Raw genomic sequence first — 21,019 nt, forward strand, 5'->3', positions numbered from 1 at the left:
TACACGCGCCTCCCGAATAAAACTTCCTTCTTACGATTCTTTCCTTCGTTCTTTTGTTTTCTCTCTAAACAATCAACACAATCAGCTCCCCCAGAAACTCAATAGATATGAACCCCTTCCTTCTCCTTCCTGCTGCCGATATGCATAACCCCATCGTTCCCGATTCCCCATCAACTCTCCGCGTCGACCATTTGTCGTTCATCACCAAAACAAAAGGCATTGGTTACACGACTTGTTAAAGAGGAAACCGGAAAGACGACATTAGCAATCGGCGATGGAGCTAACGATGTCAGAATGATTCAAGAAGCCGACATCGGAATCGGAATCAGTGGAGTTGAGGGAATGCAGGCGATTATGTCGAGCGACATCTCAATTGCTCAATTCCGGTTTTTGGAACAATTGCTATTAGTCCATGGACATTGGTCTTACTGAAGAATTTCTTCAATGTTAAGAATTCTGTAAAAAACAAAATCCCCAAATTTGATGCACAAGGGTCACCGGTCACGCGTTGATGTGAATTCATTGAGGAAGATCCATGGGTACCGTTGCATTTTACAGGATGCCACACCGCTTCATTTTGGACTCCCTGTATCCACCCACAAACACAGTTACCCTCTGCATTATCTGCCGATTCTCATTTTCTAATCGCAATTATTCGTCGACAGTTTCATCGGTTTGTAATTCATTCATCTCCCTTCTCTTGCATCACCAATTTGCGATCGTCGAAACCCTAATCTTCCATCATCAACAATTAACAACCGTCGGTTACAATAAAGGCGGGTTTGATTATATCATGTTTAGGTTGTTTTTTTTACATTATTTTCTCTACTTCTGGGTTTGCCATGTGATTATGTTTTGTTCGTCTCTTTCGTCTATATCGCAGGCAGTTCCTGTTGTGTTTTTGTAAACTTCATGTATTCACATCACCAAAAGATGTATATATTGATGGTATTTTTCAGAAATTGAAGAGACGTTTGAGTTTTCTGCGTAATCAAAGTCACCGTCAAGGTAAAAAAATCACTGTAAATGGTGTCTCTTCTTTCTGACATATATTTCTTGATCTTTGTCAAAACTCAGAACTTTCTGTAGAAGTGTAGATTATCTATAGTTTCTTGTTGTTTCAGTTTCTAAATTGGTGGTCCTAGAATTTGTTTCCTCTATCATTACCATGTATTTGTGCAAAATAAACTTATTTCAAACCCAATTAAACTCCAATTTACAATTACCTACATTCAGTTTCAACCATTGTTAAGTCTGCTCATATACATTAATGGAGTCGGTGCGACTTAGTATGAATGCTTTCTTGTTTTTCGTTTTTATATATTTATCTGTTGCTGCCAAAAATCATTAAAATAATAATAATAATAATAAATAATAATCACATTAGACAGTTTCACATTATTTGAATAATATCTATTCTAACAACCACCCTTTTTTCATATATGATCTTAGGGTTTTATTATAGAAAACTACTACGTGTGTAGTTATTTGAAAGGAGTCAATGATTTGGTATTAAGTTTTTGCTTGAAGAGAAATGAGAAATCTTACATTTGATTTGAATGTGAACTGTACAATTTCGACAATTATGCTTGTAATTGGTAGAACCCTCATCTATACTTTTGAATTAACTATTTTATGTGCCTTGTTTTCTGAATATTAATTTTGGATCTTTTAACATTTTATCTCTTTCAGAAACTTTCCTCAAGAAAATTATATTTTTGGTGTTTTTAAAGTTTGAAGCTTTGGAGGCATGAAAATTATATTTTTTTGCTCCTTTCCTATTTATTGCTAATTATAAAGGATGTCCCTGTGGAAAATTGGCCAAAATTTAACAGTCCTGAAGTGTTGGTGACTCAATAAGACCTCATTTTTTTGTCTTATTTATATAGTGTATAAATGATGTTTAAAATATATTTTGAGTTTTGTCTTAAACAGATTGGTTCAAGATGTTGGGTTGAGTGATGCAACTCAGTTGACTTGGTATTCACTTTTTGTTGAACATTTTGCTTTGAAGTTTGACCATCTTTACATCAATCTTGATTTTTTTTTATGAAATTGTTGATCAGGGGACTTGTGAATGACATGTATAAGATGGATCTAATTCTGGTGCATTCACCACATCTGATTAGATTTAGCCTGTATTTATGTAGCCAATATGCTCAAGGAGATAGAGAACGATGCTTGGTTTGAAGATCTAAGAGTTGACATGAATATGGTAATTGTTTTGAATTGTGAACATAATCAGAATCGGTTTTTTGAGTTCAGTAACATAAGAAAGAAGTTATTTGTCATCATTATGAGCAATGGTAGAAACAAATAGTTCATGCTTTAAAAAACCTACCTCTCGATTCATTTAATTTGTGTTAGGATTCGAATCGCATGCAAAAATTAGAGTTATTTTTATTCTCTTCTTTAAACGTACATATCCATTTAAAGCCCCAACACCCAAGACCCTCCACCAATGTTTATCCTCCTATAAGAAGCTTACAACTGTGGACAAAAAAAAAAGATGAAACATTGGAGTTATCTGAATTCTGACATACAAATTCAGATAAATGTATGTCTCTCATGCTATGTTTCTAATGAGTAAGGAGCAATACAGCTTTCTTATGAGACTTATATGCTCTGTATGTGTGGCTTTTAACATACAAATTCAAATAAATTTATTTTCTCTCAATTATCTTTGCTCATGAACATGTATAGCTAATTTTGCAATTATGTTGAGACCTTAGAAATTTGATTCAGGTTCTTAACTTGTTTATCCTCTCTAATCTCTCACTCATTAACAATGCTATGTAATTTGACTAATTTGAAATCTTTAATTAGAGGGGTGAAGCTAAATTATTGACAAAAGATTGGGAGGGAGCTATTGTTGCTGATATAAAATCCATTGCAAAAATATCTCCTCGGGTTGGTTAATCTTTTTTTCTGTTTATTTTTTTACATAAAACTTATTTTATTCTTGTCATAGGTTTATACTTTATCAATTTTTCTGTTTAACTATATTTGTTTTTTTTGTGTGTGTTTACAGAATTTGGGTGTAGGATTCAAATAAGTCTGCTTCTCTGGTATCTGTCCCTACTTCTTGCTCTGTATGACTGTTGTTTGTCTTGTGTGTGCTCTCTATGTGTGCGTGTGTTGTGTTCCAAAATCAAGAACAACTAATACTACAAAAAAATATCAAGATAAAAATACTAAATTTTTGTTTGCTAACTCATACACTAATCTCCTCCCTTGGGTTCCAAATGTTAACATGACAGGTTGTAGTTATGGTTTGTACCAAAGGCCATTGCTTTTTAGATCTCCTCACAAAGTCTAGGAGTTCAATGAAGGTATGTTGACTACATTTTTTTTTATGACAATTTTGTCTTTTGGTTTAGTCTCTACTCCTGCGCCTCATGCGGTCTTGCCCCTCTCCGATAGTAAGTACCTCACAATTTTAGCTACTTTTTCTATCTCATAACGTGCTTAATCTGCTCTCTAGATCTCTTTATCTCATTATTATGTGACTGGAGTGTAAAAATCATTTGCCTTTGTTACTGTGTCACCATGCCTCTCACACTATAATTGTCGAATTTGTTAATAATTGTTTTATCTCAATAGAACAATGGATTTTTTTTTAAAAAAAGGAAATCTGATTGCTACTCTATGTTATCATTCATCAACCACAATCGATTTGTTTTATCACTAGCTAATTGTAATTTATTTGTTTTTAAAAAAAAAATCTAATTGATTCTGTCCCAATTTTTAATTTCATGATTAGAGTAAAGTTAGTGAGAGTGGTTCATCCTGTAAGGTCACTGCCTCAAGTATTAGATAGTGCGCTTGATGCACATGTATGGAATATAAATTACAAGTATCATCACTAATTTAATAAAAAAAATGTATTTTAAATGATTTTAATTATAGTTAGGTGTTACTTTGGGGATAACAGATCTCTTGCCAATGACATCCGAAAAGAAATGAAGGTATTAAATAGTAAATTGTTGAAAGCTAAAGATAAAAACACAAAGAGGGAAATCCATAAAAACATAGGATTCTTTCAAAAGAAGAAGGAAAAAGGCAACAACTTGTTGTGACAAATGTAATTAAAAATTCATTTGTCATCCTAGCAACTCTCACAGGTTCATCATCAAGAAAATTAGATGGAATTTCATTTGATTTAGTCATTATTGATGAAGCTGCTTAGGCCTAGAGATTGCTTGTTGGATTGCTCTTTTCAAGGTAACAAAACAAAACTTTTTTTTTTTTAAATTGGCAACATATTGGATGATTGAAGTAAAAATGATTTTGTTTTTTTAGGGTTCAAGGTGCTTACTTTCAGGGGATCATTTACAACTTCCTCCGACAATTTGAAGTGTTGAAGCTGAAAAAAAGGGATTAGGAAACACTCTTTTTAAACGCCTTGCAGATTTATATGGAGATGATGTCATGTCTATGCTGACTGTGCAATATAGCATGCATGAACTTATAATGACTTGGTCTTCTAAAGAGCTTTACAACAATAAGGTAATTTAATTCTGACTTTTTTTTATTAACCTTATTTATCTATTAATTATATTTGTTATAATAATAATGAGTAATGAAGTAATTAATAATGATAGACTAAAGCTCATGCAAGTGTTGTTGGACATACCCTATATGAGCTTGTAGCTGTTGAGAAGTCTTCTTCTTCCACTGAACCTACTCTTCTTCTCATAGACATTGCGGGGTATGCATATTTGATATTTGATCTAACCTTCTAAATTTTATGAATTCTAAAAAAAATAATTATATTTTTAGGTGAGATATGGAAGAAAAGAAGGATGAAGAAGAAAGCATATTGAATGAAGGTGAAGCTGAGATTGCTATAGCACATGCAAGAAGGTTGATTCAAAGTGGTGTACATGCTTCTGATATTGGAGTCATTACCCCTTACTCAGCACAAGTAAAGTAGAATTTCGTTTTGGTTTAATGGAATTAAGGAACGGAATGGAATCGTTTATTCCATTAGAATGGAAATAACTTCTTAGATTGTGTTGCTAAGAGTGTTCAGAACAAAGGATGACAAGTTAAAGAAGTCTTTTATTGTTACACTTCAACTTGCATTAACAAAGAGATATATGGTGTTCCAAGGTTTTCAATAGTTCTTTTATATATATTATTATAATGTTCGGTTAAACTTTCTTATTTTATATTACTGAATTTGTTTATATCAATGGTTTTAGTTTTGAAATCACCATTAGAGTACAAGACTTTACCAGTTTGGTGTCACTTACGTTATTTGATAGTGACGCAAAGATACTTCTTGAAAAAACTACGCAAGAGTTGTTTCAAAATTTTAATGAGGTTATCGATATTAAGTTCATTTACATAAAACTATTTTTAAATTTTTTGTCTATTTATTTTTATAACCGTTCATTTTTAGTAGGGTAATATGGACATTTATCCATCTGTTTTGAATGTACTTTTGGATAAAAAGTTGGCGTTTAAAATTCAAATTTTGAAGAACAAAGTCGATGGTTATAAAATCTCAAAGTTCACTGCTGATAATACAATCATTGCTCAATTGAAAAAAAAAATTAACCTCAAACAGGTAACATATTAATTTATTTCTACATTAACGATGCTCTTTTTGTTTATTGTTTTTATGTTTTACAGATCTCATCATTGGACTTTAAGATGATTATTGATGATAAAATCAAATGTACTATCTTACCACCATCGAGTCATTTGAGATTGTTACCGTCAACAACTACTTCAGTCAAGCAGCTTATTGAGATTGTTACCACCACCGAATCATTTGAATGGTGTTGCTGCTCCTTCCTTGAAGATCCCAAAAATAAAAAAGCTCGAATAAGTTTAAGCCATTCATAATTATTTGACATTTTAGTTTGAAGACTTTTTTTATTAGTTTTTATTGTTTGCTTATGGATTTGTTTGACAAGTAATTTGTTTTGATTTTGAAGTTTATGTTTGTTTTCATTTGTTTCACATAATTTTTTTTTAATTATTAAGCAAAATCTATAGACGCTTTCATGTTTTTTTATGTGTTTCCCCGCGTTTAACGCGAGTTACAATCTAGTTTTGTTTATGAAAAAAGAACCTGTAAAAATGGTGAACTGTCCGTTTTATTACTTACCTGTTTCACTAAAGTCTCATTATTTTATCTTAATTTGCGAATAAGTCCCAAAATAAAATTTACTGAAAATCTGACCATTTTTTCTATGTAACATACATTTTACCGATTTCATTGCTGGCCCGGACGTCTAGTCATTAAATGAGATGATGAGATGAATATGTTGAGTTATATAATGCTATGTTTAGCATAAAACTTGATATCTTGATGTATTGTATATCTTTTTGGAACATAAAATGCATCCAACGAAGACTACAATAATTACATAAACTAACAACAACTACATTATTTTTTACGTTTATAAGAAATATCAAATTGTCTATCTAATCTTATGTAACCTAATATATCCATCTTATCAGACATCAGCTCATTTTTTGCCATTTTTTCTTGGAAACACACATTTTGTCGGTTTCATTGCTGACATAGATACATAGTCATAAATGAGCCGATGAGATGAGTATCAAATTTTACAGTAAATGTGACAATATATAACCCATCATATTCATCTTATCAACTAATTTAATGACTAGGTGTCTAAGTCAGCAATGAAACCGATAAAATGTATGTTAAATGAAGAAAATGGCCAAATCATTAGTAAATTTTATTTTGGGACTTATTCGCAAATTAAGGTAAAATAATGAGACTTTAGTGAAACATGTAAGTGATAAAACCGGTAAACCGGAAAAAATGGGTCAAATCGTCATTTTTACCAGTAATTCATGTTTTTTCGTAAATAAATTTTAGTTTGGGATTTTTTCGTAAATTAGGGTAAAATTTTAGAACTTTTCAGGAGATTTCCCTAATTTGCTGTGCTAATTTCATGTGTTTGAACTTTGAAGTATGTTTAAATGAAGCGATAAAACTTTTTTTTAATACCTTAAGAGAAGGGCTCATTTTAGCGGTCTCACAATCACTTGTTGAGGCTACAGCTAAGCTTCTTGGTAGGACTACCGAGATAATAAAAAGGCTTGTTTGAATCACTTCATGGATTTTATCACGAGTGATTGTGAGACGATAATATCTTATATTCTTGAAATGGAGACATATAATTGTTGTTTACGAGTCGGTTGTGCATTGATAATACATAAACGCATCAGTAACTTGATGTTATAAAACGTATTGTTGTGTGTGATTTGATGAGTAAATAGTACAAGCATATGAGTCGAAGTTTATCCGTTCCTTTTACCCTTCATGGGATAAAATAGATATCTATGGGCCCCTTGATGATGTAGTGATGACACCCTAAGCGCTTGGCCAAGCCTGGACTGATTTGATTTGTTCAATTAGTCAGTGGTCATAAATCGGAAATCGGGAAACAGAACTTGGACATAGAGAATGAATATAATCCATGTATCATGTCCATAGGATATCTTGTAGAACGGAGGAATATTTGATCCCTTATATAAAGGACGCGTTACTGATAAGATCAAAGTTCGATAACGGCTTTTGAAAGCTACGATTGTTGATCAGATTCTGAAGTCATACTTGCAATTATAGTTATTAGACTTATCCAAGTGGGAGACTGTTGGATTAGGTGTCTAAGCCCATAACTATATTTGGTATGTACTTGATTTGATTATGAGCATGGTCCTTTTGAGTTGTCTTCACTCATGCAACTTGACAAGATGACCAGAGGAAAGAGAAAGTAGGATTTATTATATGAATAATAAATTGGTACTCAAAATGATTTTATTAATATATTATAAGATTAATATATTATTTGGAAATCATATTATTAATTAGTAATTAATCAGAGATTAATCTAGTATTAATTTTGGGATTAAAGGAAATGATTAATAATGGAGGGGACGTTTTGCAAATCATTGATAGTTGCTGAACTGGGGTATTGGACTCCTTAATTAGGAGTGAAAGAAATCATATAGGGAGGCCTTATAGATTTCGTCCAAGGCCTCATAAGGAGGAGTCCATGGGCTGCTTGGTACCTAAGACAAGTATTAGGGTTTCTACCTGAAAATCCTAACATCCACAGCTATATAAAGCCCCCAATACATGAGGATTTCGGCCCTATGCTATTCTAAAGGAACCCTGGCCGATTTCCTCATCTCTCCATCTTTATCCTTTTCATTGAGTGTTTGTGACTCCATTAGACGTGCAACACTTGGGGTGCTAGGCTTTCAGAAGTCAAGATCAAGCAAGGATTGTTCTTTTTATTACAATATAACAAGTGAGGTAAATTATCTAACCCATATATATATATATATATGAATTTCGAAATTGTATATACTAGATCTAGGTTTATTGCTTTAGTGTTCAAATTTGTATGTTTAATAGAGAAAAACTTAGAGCCAAAGCAATTAGGGTTGCATGATTACATAGGATTGTAGTTATGCTCATAGCCATCATAAAGGAGGTCTGACAGGGAGTCAGACCATTGAGACTTTAGGTTTCAGATCTCAGGGGAGGTAAGATTGGTTTTTATTCCAAAGATTGAGGATTCGTTCTTCATCGGGCTTGATGAACAATTATAGGGATGGGTTCGATAAATCTGGATATACCATTATATGATCAGAGTTGGAAGTGTTATGATTGGTTGTTTTTTGTTGAGAGTTGGCATGGGTTATTTCAGTGTGGGCGGTCAATTGGGAAATCAGGGCATTGTAGATTTCGGGTCTCAGAAAAGTAGAGTTGGTTTTCAAGGACTGAAGGTTTGTTTAGTGTCTTCGGGATGGAAGTTTTGTTTGGGTTTCGGTTGTTTCGAGAAGATTGTTGTATGCACAAAATTTCCATTTGTGATCATCAAGTTGGTTGTTTTGTTATAAGTATTAATAAGGAGCATGGTTGCAGAAATCGCTAATCGGCCGCTAATCGGTGGACTACCGATTAGGGATTAATCGGCTAAACGGGGATTAATCGGGAGATTAATCGGGGACCATTAATTATTAAGAAAATTATTCAACAATTTGTAAATCTAATTTTAATCCTACAAAAAAAGTGATTAATCGGCGATTAGGTCCGATTAGGTCCGACTTTGACCTGCGTTGACCAAACCCGATTAGGTCCGATTAGGCTCGATTAGATCCGATTAATTCCGACTTTGACTTGTATTGACCAAACCCGATTATAGTGACCGATTAGCAATAAATCTCATCGGTTGAGGTCCGATTATCGATTAATCGCCCGATTAGGCCGATTTCTGCAACACTGATAAGGAGTGATTTCGAGGATGAAATCCAATTTAAGTGGGGGGTGGGGGGGGGGGGGAGTTGTAACACCCGAAATCTAGAAGGTTAATTGTGGAATTATGCCAATTTCTAGTTGAACTCGGCGCGTTGGAAATGAAGAATCGTGGATTTAATGGGTCTACTTGATGAGGTGAGGAGCCTTAACTCGGCGAGTAGAAGTTGGCTTGACCGCGAAGTTTAGTGAGGCAACTCGACGAGTTGAGGAGCCTCAATTCGGCGAGTTGGCCACTCAGAAGGAAACCATAATTTTTAGGGTCTTGCACCCTATTTAAAGACCTTAAATCCCATTGATGGCCTCCCTAGTCGCCCCTCTGTCCAGAAAACCCTATAATTCGTGCATCTTATCTGAAGTTGAGTATGTGAGCTTAAAAGTTGCTTCTTTTGGTCCCATTTTGAAAGAGCTTGAAGTTGGTGGTTCGTAGCTTGAAGGGGGAAAGCTTTGGATCCAGAATCTCCTTGTGTGTTGCTACTCATTTGAGGTAAAAAGTCAAAATCTTGTTCATCTATTGCTTAGATCTCTTCCTTGGAAATTTATTGTCAAATTTGACTCATTTTTGGATTGTTCATGGGGTTGAGCATTTCATGGGTTATCACTTTAGATCTGGACGTTTGATGGTCTCTCTTGACTTAAAGTTGCAAACTTTATTGGATTCAGGGCCTCGTTCATGCAATAAGTCCTCTATTAAGCCTTGTATGAGTTCTAGAGTTTCTTTTGGCATGCATGAACGTAAAGTTGGAAACTTTACGTGGTATTCCAACCCTAGAGGACCAGATTTGTATCTTGAAGCATAAGATTCGATGAAAAAGGGTTGAATGTGTTAAGAGGTAGGTAAACTCGGCGAGTTGGCCCGATTTTTCCCGATATTTTAGAATGATGGAGGGACTCGGTGAGTTGACTTGGTTTTTCCCGATTTGTGTTGTTTGATTGAGAAACTCGATGGGTTGAAGGACAACTCGACAAGTTGGGTCAACTTGGATCGTTGACTTTGACTTTTGACTTATGTCTTTGACGAAGTTTATCCCAAGGGGTGTTTGTAGTAACCTGATTTGTATCTAAGGAAAATAGGGGCTTAGGATAAGGTCCATATAGGTTTGGGCCCAATTTGGAAACTTTGGCCATTAGTGGGCCTTTATGGATCTTTTGGTTTTGGACCTCAGTTTTAGGTTCATGTTGGGTTAGGGGTAAAATGGTCATTTTACCCCAAGTAAAGATTATGGATTATAGTATGTTATTGTATTGTTATGATCTGTTAGATAGGTATCCTAGTAGATAGGATGTTGCTATGTTGTTAGGATCTGTTAGATCGGTATCCAGGTAGATAGGATGATGTTATGCTTATTGACATGGTTGCAGAAATCGCTAATCGGTGGACTAGCGATTAGGGATTAATCGGCTAGGCGGAGATTAATCGGAAGATTAATCCGGGACCATTAATTATTAAGAAAATTATTCAAAAAGTTATAAATCTAATATTAATCCTACCAAAAAAGTGATTAATCGGCGATTAGGTCCGATTAGGGCCGATTAGGTCCGACTCTGACCGCGTTGACCAAACCCGATTAGGTTCGATTAGGTCTGATTAATTCCGAATTTGACCTGTATTGACCAAACCCGATTATAGTGACCGATTAGCAATAAATCTCATCGGTGGAGGTCCGATTAGCGATTAATCGGCCGATTAGGCCGATTTCTGCAACACTGCTTATTGATCTGTATGATCTGTGCTTCCTTGTCGATTGATTATGTGTTTATGAGTTATGTACATGTCGAAATGTGTGCGTGTGGTTGGGTTGAGGTGGTCCTGCCTTGTGCTGAAGGCTAACAGACCTAGGGCGGCCCGGATAGACTGAAAGCCTTACGAGGCGGTCCAGTTAGGCCGAAGGCCCGGCAAGCGGTCCGGATAGACTGAAGGCCCCGCGAGGCGATCCAGTCATACCGAAGGCTCGAGAGCGGCCCGAATAGGATGTAGGCCCTGTGAGGTGGTCCAGTCATACCGAAGGCTCGGGAGCGGTCCATATAGACTGTAGGCCTTGCGAGGCGGTCCAGTCTGGCTGAAGGCTCTGTATGGATGTTGTTATTTGTACATGTTATATGTTTGGGTGTTGGTACTTTGAGGGAACTCACTAAGCATTGTGGTTATAGTTTTTTTAATGGTTCCAGGTACTTCAGCGGATCTTGTTTGGGTGAAGGTGTGACCGTACACACCCTTGTGTTTTGGACTTATGATTTCTGGAAACTCTGATAATGTAAATGTTTTGAAAACTATGTTGAAAGAGATTCCGATTTTCAAATAATGTTTTGGGAAAAACAGTTTTTGTAAACACTTCTAAAGAAAAGGGTTTTTTTGAAAAGTTTAAATTTATTGGATTTTTTGGGATGTTACAGTACGCGGGGCGTACTCAACTTGTATGCTAGGCATACACGCTTAAGGTCCTGTACGCTATAAGCTTGTACACCCAACATACTCCTCAGGTTTGCAAAATTTTGCATTTTAGCTCTTAATTGGTTAAGACACGAACCCAAAACTCAGATCTGATCTCCTTGAAGTAGTTTATCACGTAAAGTTTCAAACTTTATGTTCATGCAAGGCTCAACAAGGTCCAAAAGCCCAAAAGAACTTAATAAAAGACTTAATACTTGCATGGAGGTCACAAACACCAAAAAGTTTGTACCGTTAAGCTACACGAGTCCTCTAAACATCCAGATCTACGAGATTGGCATCTCAAATGGTCTTAACTCTTCAAGACCAACCAAAGGGACTAAAAAGGACCAAAACAAGCTTAAAGAGAGATCTAAGAAATAGATAATCAAGGTATGAACTTTATACCTCAAGATGCTCCCTAAGATGATGTAGATGGTGGATCTAGAAGTTCCACCACGTCCAAGACTTGCACCACAAGATCTTCTTCTTCCAAACACACCAAAAATGGCTCATTTTTGTTACTTCAAGCTCAAAATCACCTCTAATGGGCTATTTTGGGTTTCTAGGGATGTTTAAAGGCAAGGTGGTTGAAAAAGGTGAGGGCACAAAGGCCAAAAATGGGTTTAAATAGGGAACAAGTCCGAAGATTAGGATTTTGGTAACAGGCCACATACACCCTGCGTACCTCCCTGTACGCCCCGTGTACGAGGCTCAGATGCCTGATGATGCGTACCTTAGTATGCTAAGTGTACTTGCACGTACGCCTTACATACGAGGGGTCCTCCTTTCCAACTAAAATTCAACAAACGCTTAAGAAAAGAGCTACCTGAATTCAGATGTTACATTCTCCGTGTTTTTGGCTGCATATGTTTTGTGTTTGTTCCTGGTAATCAACGACACAATTTGGAGAAGAAGGCAACTAAATGTGTTTTTGTTGGTTATGATAACGAGAAAAAGGGATGGCGTTGCTATAATCCGGTAACCAAAAAGTGTATGGTGTCTTGTAATATTGTGTTTGATGAAACTTCATCATGGTGGCCTGGAGTTAAAGAGACCGACCAAAATATGCTTCAACTGAATGATACAAAAAATAAAATAAGTGTTATGGTACCTGATATGCTCTCAACTTAAGTAAAAATTGATAGTACATGTGATGAAGCAAGTATGGGGGATGAGGTACAAGAGGGAGGAACGAATGAAAACTATTAGCAATCAGGAGTGTTTACATGTAATACATGAAATAGTGGAGAACAACGACGATCCACAACAGTAAGGAGACCAAATCAAAAGTATGATCACGTGGCCACATTGGTTGATGATGTAAGAGAGTTGAAATTATTTGAGGAAGCTAATGTGAAACAGGAATGGATACTTGCCATGAAGGATGAAATCGATGCCTTGAAGAGAAATGAAACATGGGACCTTGTGCCGAAGCCATTAGACACCAAACCTCTTTCCTGTAAATGTGTGTTTAAATTGAAGTTGAAGACTGATGGGTCTATCGAGAGGTATAAAGAACGACTTGTGGCTCGAGGGTTTACGCAACAGGACGGTTTGGATTACGAAGAAACTTTCAGCCTAGTCGCTAAACTCACTTCGGTACGTGTTCTGTTAGCCATAGCAGCTCATAAAAGGGTGGTTATTACATCAAATGGATGTGAATAACGCATTCCTTCATAGAACTTTGGACCATGTAATATACATGGACCAACCTTTGGGCTTTGAAAGTTCAATTCATCCTGATTATTTTTGCAAATTGAATAAAGCAATATATGGTTTAAAGCAGTCTCCTAGGTCGTGTTTCGGGAAAATATCTGAATTTTTTAGGGGTGTTCGTTTGGATGGATCGGTTTAATCCGATCCGATCCGATCAAGTGAATCCAAAATAATTTTGGTTTCAAAACATAGATCCAAATAATCCAAACTAAATTCAAATCCGATCCAACCAAATTATATTCCGGTTGGATCGGTTTTTTTACAATTCGGTTTTCAAGAAGCAAGACATTTTAACAATTATATAACTTTAGTAATAACTTACTCTATAATATAAACTAAAAAAATATTGTTTAATAAGTTGTGAATTAAAACTTATAAATTACTATCAAGAAAAATATATTATATATTACTACTTTATAGATAATTTTTTTTATGAGAAGTAGATATTACAGTATTATAAATGATGAAAATGTTTAATATACTAAAAGAATAATTTAGTAAATTTATAAATTATTAAAGATATATATTAGAAAGAACAAAATAATAAATTGCAACTCGGTTTTTTGGACTATTCGGTTTTTATAATGTAAATCAAAACCAATCCAAAATCCAAAATAATAATTTGGTTTTGCTAAAAACCAATCCAAAAATCCGAATACTCAACCAAATAGTCCGATCCAAATTGTCCAATTGGACAATTCGGTCTTATCTAAATAGTGAACAACCCTAGAATTTTGGGTTTGTAAGCTGCAATTTAGATGGAATCCTGTTTGTGAAAAGTTGTAGTTTAAAAGTGGATGTGGTGCTCGTTTATGTAGACGATCTTATAATTACAGGAGACTATGAGGAGGTTATAGTACAACTCAATTTGAATCTGTGCACAAGGTTTCGTGTGAAAGACCTTGGGTTACTGAAGCGTTTTCTTGGATAAAGTATAAAGAGGATAGAGAACTTGTGCTTCATCACGAAAGGTACACCATAAAGCTCCTTGAAAATTTTGGAATGCTAGACTCAAAGCCAACTATAACGCCAATGGATCCGAATGTTAAACTCCATCAGTTTGAAGGAAGAGAACTAGAAGATGCAACATTGTGTAGAACGGATGTGGGTAGCTTAATCTACCTGACTCTAACACGTCCTGACTTAGCCTTTTCTATTGGAGTACTCAACAGGTTTATGCAAAAACCTAGAAGGACTCACTTGCATGCTATGAAGAGGGTGTTGCGTTATGTGAAGGTTACCATCGGGCTTGGAATATCGTTTAAAAGGGAGACTAGCCTCAAGCTTGAAGGATTCTGTGATGCAGATTATGGTGGAGATCCAACCTCACGTCGATCAACCGTTGGGTATGTTTTATGCTTGGTAAATGGGTTGTTTCATGGTGCAACAAGTTACAACTAACAATGTCCTTGTCGACCACTAAAGCCGAATACAGGTCATCAACTATGGCTACACAAGAGTGCAATTGGTTGAAGTAGATGTTGACTGATTTGAAGCTAGAAGTTAAAGACAAAGTAATACTTCATTATGATAATATGTCTTCCGTAAACTCGCCAGTAATCCTACATTTCAAGCTTGTTCTAAACACATTGAGATCCAATACCATTATGTTTGTGAGAAATTACTGTTGGGGAAATTGATTTGGTGTATGTAAACACCAAGAAGCAAGTAGCTGATATGTTTACGAAGGGGTTGTCCAAGCCATGTTTAACAGAGTTTAGTTCAAAATTGGGGAATAAGAAGCATGATGTTGAGAGGGAGTTTGATGACTAAGTAACATCTAATTCCAGCTGTACTCCCATATGTCCTTGACCTGTTCAACTTTTTTTGAATCAAGTTTCTATATTATTAGTCTTTCTTTTGTAGGAGTAGAGGCCTTGGTGCCCGTCATTTTATTTCCTATTATTATGCATTTAGTTGACACTACAAGAAAAAGACTCTTTTACGACGCGCAAACCACGACACTCGTTGATTTATGTTACGCAAAAGAGAGTGACATTAAAAAAGTGTCATCTCTTCAAAAAATTTAACAATAGAGGACACGCATTATTGCATGCCCTTAAATTAGTGTCTAAACAAAAAAGAAAACACGGAGGGCACCTATAATAAAATGTGCGTCGTCTAAGGATGTCGCTTTATAATTTTTAATGGAACGCGCGTTCCATCCTTTAACAGTAGGGGGAAATGAAATTCTGAAAAAATTAAAAACCCCGCCTTCCTTTTTTTTCTCCTTTCCCTCTTGCCCAAATTATGGATGCCGCCTACTTCTTCCCTCTCACTTCGACCATCGTTACTTGCAATTCCCGGTCATCCGTCGATAAAGGCAACAGTAGACTTGCCTTTCCATGTAAATCGTAGACCTCATTTGCAGGTTTCGTTCTCTGATATGGTTTCGTTCATCCGGAATCAACTGCCATTGTCGATCTGGTATGGTTTCGTTCAATTTTTTTGCAGAAGGTTTTGGAGATGGTGGTGTGTGGCGGTGGTTCCTCTGTCACCTGCGAGACATTCTTTTGGATGTTAAGCCTATGCACGTCATTGAGGAGCTTCATCTCGTCACCTGCCTGACTGCCTTCTTCAACCTTGCCTTATCAGTACTTTAATGTGACTTCACATAGGGACTCAAGAAACGACATCGTTTCCTGATGGAGAGGCGTCTGCCTGCTTACTTCTTGTGACTTGAAGGTGAATTTATTTATTGACGGTGGCGTTTCCCCCAAAGCAGCTTGCCACCTCCTACATATTTGAAGCGCCGATGCAACGTGCCTCTGCTTCCCTTTGTCGAGTCACCTATAGAGCTCCATTCTCCACCTGATTCCCCTTTCCCACCTCAAATAGCCAACTCATCTCTCTTTTCCCTCAAATAGCCGACTCACCTCTTAATACGATTTTGGTTTCGCCCTATTACTTCGTCTGGCCAGAAAATCAGAAGAAAAAGAAGTCGTCGCCTCAAGAAGAGGTAGGAGACTTCTCGGTGGGTTTTCTTTCTTGGCGTCGACGTTTACCCCAAAACTTCTTGCCACCTACTGCTTGCTTCGAAGCGCCGATGCAACGTGCCTCGCTGCCTCTGCTTCCTTTTGTCGAGTCACCCTCTATTAAGAGCTCCAGTCGCCATGTCTTATGCTTTTCAAGGTTTGATTTTTATTTCTATACCGAGTTCGTCTAATTCTTTTCTTTCTCTTCGATTTTGTTGCTACTTTTCTCTCTAGACAACGCGTCGGGTGAGTCATTTCGACCTCAAATCGAAGCTATAAAATTACGTTTTTTTCGTTTGTTGGATTCTCGTTATTGGCTATTATGACATCCCCAAAATCTCGGCCAGAAAAGACCGATTTTCATTTATGCTTTTAAATATTTTCAGAGTAAATCCTTTTGATTTGAAAGAGTTGCGGAATTTGTTCCCAAAACAAAACATGATAAAATAATATTTATCAAAGCATTTCATCAAGAGATGCATTTCATTATATAATCAAAACTCGGGATGTCATGTTCCGATACAGACCATAAAGCATAAACGATAAACATTACAAGTCATTCAACAAATATATACATATACAGACTTGTAAACAAAACAACAAGATGATCCATCCATCTTACGCCCTTGTGCCACTTCCTGTAATACAAATAAAACTGAGTGGGTCAGGCTTGGGAGCCTGGTGAGCATATAGGGTTTTCAACCCACAATAAATAAGTTATATTTAATTTCACCAACCAAACACTATCCCGATTACCCATTCCCGTTATCCTCACTTTACGTCCCTAAAACAACTATCTCAAGGGACCTAATCTAGGATTTTCATCGGGACAGACATCACTGCGAAGGGGTTTCCTCAACAATAGATATCCTAAAGGCAACCATGAGGGGGATAGAGTACACCGGTGAACACATCATTCACAACACCTACAGGTTATGAACCTGCTAGCGTTCCACTGGACTGTCTAGAAAGAGTCTGTGGTCGTTATCCATACTCCGCTGAATAACTAGATCAACAACAACAACAACATCGAGGCCTCTCATCTGTTTATTACACACCAACTATCTACCCATGTTCTACCCAACATATTAGTAGATAAAATATATATTTTCATACGTAGTTTAAAGAAAACCTGTATAGCATGCTTTAATCAACACATATATCACATAACAGATGAGGCACACACACACATAACACATATCTCATAAAGAAATAAGCAGATCTATAAGATAGAAGAGAGTGAATACTCATTCACACATAACACAACCAAATATATACACATAGCACGTATTTTTATATAAAATACTTCGTATTATTGTATTAGAAGAAATAACTACACACTCACTTGATCAGAAGACGATCCGACAGCACTACGGCTTATAGAAGTAGTAATCCACAGCAGATCTGGAAGATCTCCTCGAAAATCGAACTTCTCGCGAGCAGAGCTTCGACTCGGGAACCGCGCTTCTCGGGATCTTCGGGATCTCGGGACTTGCCTCGGGGCTAGAGTATGATACCGGGACTTTGGGGTAGCTTCGGCACGAAAAACGATGCAAAAGAATAGAGAGAAGAGAAGAAAATGAACAAGAATTATGGCTGCCTTCGGATCCCCTTTTATAGAGGCTGGAGCCTCGGAGTACGCGGGGCGTACTGCGTTACGCGGGGCGTACTGCCCAAAACGTCATTGCTTATGTATCCGAAGTGCTCGAGTGCGAGTGTCGACATCCCTCGGAGTACGCGGGGCGTACCTCGGATCAGATCGGTGACTCCTTCGGATAATGTTTCCGAATTTTGATTTAAATTTAAATACAAAATGATTAATAAACTTCGGAAATTCATAACTTCTTCATACGAACTACGTTTTCGACGTTCTTTATATCCACGAAAAGGTGAGACCATGCTCTACGACTTTCGTTTAGACTCCGTCGGCTAATTTTGACTTTATTTTTATTAATTATTTTTAATAGGCCGCGACAGAAACTTTCGTTATAAATTCATAACTTCTTCGTTTGACGTCCGTTCTCGCCTAACTTTTTATCGCTTCGATACCAACAACGAGATCTTCGATTCTCATTTAGATTGCTTCGGCTAACAACCGCTCGATCTCAATTCAAGTATTTCAGGCTGTATACCGCTAAGCCGGAACTTCGATAAATCATAACTTCCTCATACGAAGTCAGATTTGGGCGTTCTATATATATTCGGAAACCTCGTTTCGACTACTACAACATTAACCAAAGATATTAAGTTTATTTTACACTTAAATTTTGACGCTTATTTTTATTCTTAATTAATCAGACCACATAATTAAGCAATTAAGCACAAAACACATAATACTCAAATAATACATTCTTATTATTTCAAAACGGGTTACAAAGGTTAACCTAGACTATTATATTGGTAAATATGGCAAGCCTGGAAACACAAGCGTTACAGCTATCATTGTTTGAAATTATATTACTATTTAATTGTATGTCTTATGGCACTAACCCCTTCTGAAACGTTAAATAGGGTTCTTTGTCGGACTATGTTCTAATTTACGTGAACTGGATTTTCTCTTGCATATTCATGTTTATGTTCGGTTAGGTTATGTTCATTTACATGATCCAAATTTAATGGAAATGGATGGGGTGACTGAGGATAATCTGAAACCGATAATGGAGGTTCAAACTGCTGAACTGGGGAGGGCGAGAGGTGACATATGTTCATACAAATGACATTTTGTCAGCTGCCAATAACCTGTTTGTAGAAATGCCTCAAAGAAATATCTTATTCAAGAACTCGTTGTAATGTGGATGTGCTCTTATTAGTTTGAATTTCATTTTCGGGTACTAAAAATAAACCGTTTATCAAGAACACTAACCCTACCTTCATGTGTGTATGTAAAATCAATCAGCTTTATTTACACAACGTTATATCTTTAATAAAATCTAGATTTTTATTAAAGGATTGTGTTTTAAGTTATTTTACTTATTACAACATTTTAATTTAAAAAGCTTACACATTATAATTATAATTATTAGTTATAACCATTACAATGATTATGTTATGTATGATTCATCATTTTGTTATTTGCAGGTTTCTTCCAGTACACCATTACAACATTTTAATTTAAAAAGCTTACCCACTATATTATAATTACAACATTTGACTATATTTTAGATAATCATGCCATTTATTTGATTATAAACCTATTATATAAATAGATCCTCCTTTGTTGCTGAAATTTATCATTTAGACCCTCCTTCGTTGCTGAAATTTATCTTTTACCTTCATCTACAGAAACATTTGCATGAACTCATGGAATTCAGTAAATCCGTAAGTTTCTAAAATAAATGCAACAGGAAAATTTATCTTTCCTTAAATCTATAAGTTTCTAAAATAAATGCAACAGGAAATTTGTCTTTTACCTTCATATAATATTCCTTATGTAGGAACTGTTGAACCGCATGGGTCAGTTGGGGCAGTGGTCGGGCGGCAGGCAATTGCCCAGGGTAGTACTGTGGAATTTGTTGAAGCTCTCTTTCGATATACTGCTCCAGAAGAGGTACTTTTTTTTGGACTTATTGTTGGTTTACCTCTCCCACTTGAATATGAAGTTACTTCCATGGCTTGACAAAGTTACATTGTTTGATTAATTTGTATTCAGATTAAAGTAAATTGGGTTTGCTGAGATTGCTCCCCTGTTAATCGCACCTTGAAAACTAAATAAAGAACAATATTAGAAATTATGCAAAGGGTATTTTAGGTTATATGATTAGAGAGTACCATGTATTCACAACACATTAAGTGAAGCTCCAAAAGTTACAGCAACTAAGAGGAAAATGATAAATAATGATCTTTTCAATTACTAAGTTGTCAAGAATTATCAATATTATAAATGATAAAGATAACCAAGAAAACATATATTATTGATATGGTTATAATTCATCTTTTTCCTAGTTTATGCAGTAAAGTTGTTTTTGAAAATTTGAAGTTTGTTGTTGCAGCTAAGGAGCATGTGGTTGGAAGGTACAACACTAGCCCAAAGCTAGGGGGAAATGATCTTGATGTTCATGGTCTATTTAATGAGTAAGCATTAGGATTTTCCACTCAAGTTAAATCTTTTTATTTTGTGATTATAGTTTTAATATTACTAGGAATGTGCAGATATGTTGGGCATTTTCTATCTATTTGGAAGCTGTTGCTATTCTCCCACAGTTGGTTCTGCTACAGCGAAGGGGAAATGTTGACAATTTGACCGGTCAATATGTTTTCTTTCGTGGGTATTCTCCCTTCTATATTTTGGCATGATATCATTATGAAGCTGGATAACCATGAAAAATGGCTTTTTAAATGATCAAAAATAGTATAATAATCATTTAGAAAATAGGATGCTATGAATGAAAATCTGTTTGTTTGCATTATATTGTTAGGGCATACCGTGCATTGTATATTCTCAACTGGATTTGTCGGTATCTCACACAGCCCCATTTCAATGAATGATCTTGTTTGTTTGTTTGTTTGTTTTTAGCATGTTTCTCTGGCTTAATACAAACAACTCTTTATGCTGATTTCTTCTACTATTACTTCATAAGGTACACA

The 21,019-nt window shown here is 35.9% G+C and overlaps 1 protein-coding gene across 2 annotated transcripts; it reads left to right on the forward strand.

The window, feature by feature from the left end:
* On the forward strand, positions 1-5,952 carry LOC145092158 (uncharacterized). 2 transcript variants are annotated; one of them, XR_013702438.1, is made up of 11 exons: positions 38-780; positions 888-1,008; positions 1,936-1,980; positions 2,067-2,215; positions 2,827-2,910; positions 3,032-3,068; positions 3,261-4,224; positions 4,303-4,509; positions 4,605-4,711; positions 4,783-5,115; positions 5,641-5,952. XR_013702438.1 is itself a non-coding variant. In XM_079030070.1 (9 exons), exons 1-5 carry the CDS (start codon positions 536-538, stop codon positions 3,053-3,055), a joined length of 564 nt encoding a protein of 187 aa, XP_078886196.1. In that variant the 5' UTR covers positions 1-535; the 3' UTR covers positions 3,056-3,068; positions 3,261-4,224; positions 4,303-4,509; positions 4,605-4,711; positions 4,783-5,123. The 2 variants fall into 2 exon arrangements, 1 of the variants encoding a protein (XP_078886196.1); XM_079030070.1 differs by lacking the exons at positions 1,936-1,980; positions 5,641-5,952 and having other exon boundaries at positions 1-801; positions 884-1,008; positions 2,151-2,215; positions 4,783-5,123.
* The last annotated feature ends 15,067 nt before the right edge of the window (positions 5,953-21,019 follow it).

This window comes from Lactuca serriola, chromosome 3 (genome assembly GCF_051521515.1).
Source record: "Lactuca serriola cultivar US96UC23 chromosome 3, Lser_US96UC23_V15, whole genome shotgun sequence".
Lineage (NCBI taxonomy): Eukaryota > Viridiplantae > Streptophyta > Magnoliopsida > Asterales > Asteraceae > Lactuca > Lactuca serriola.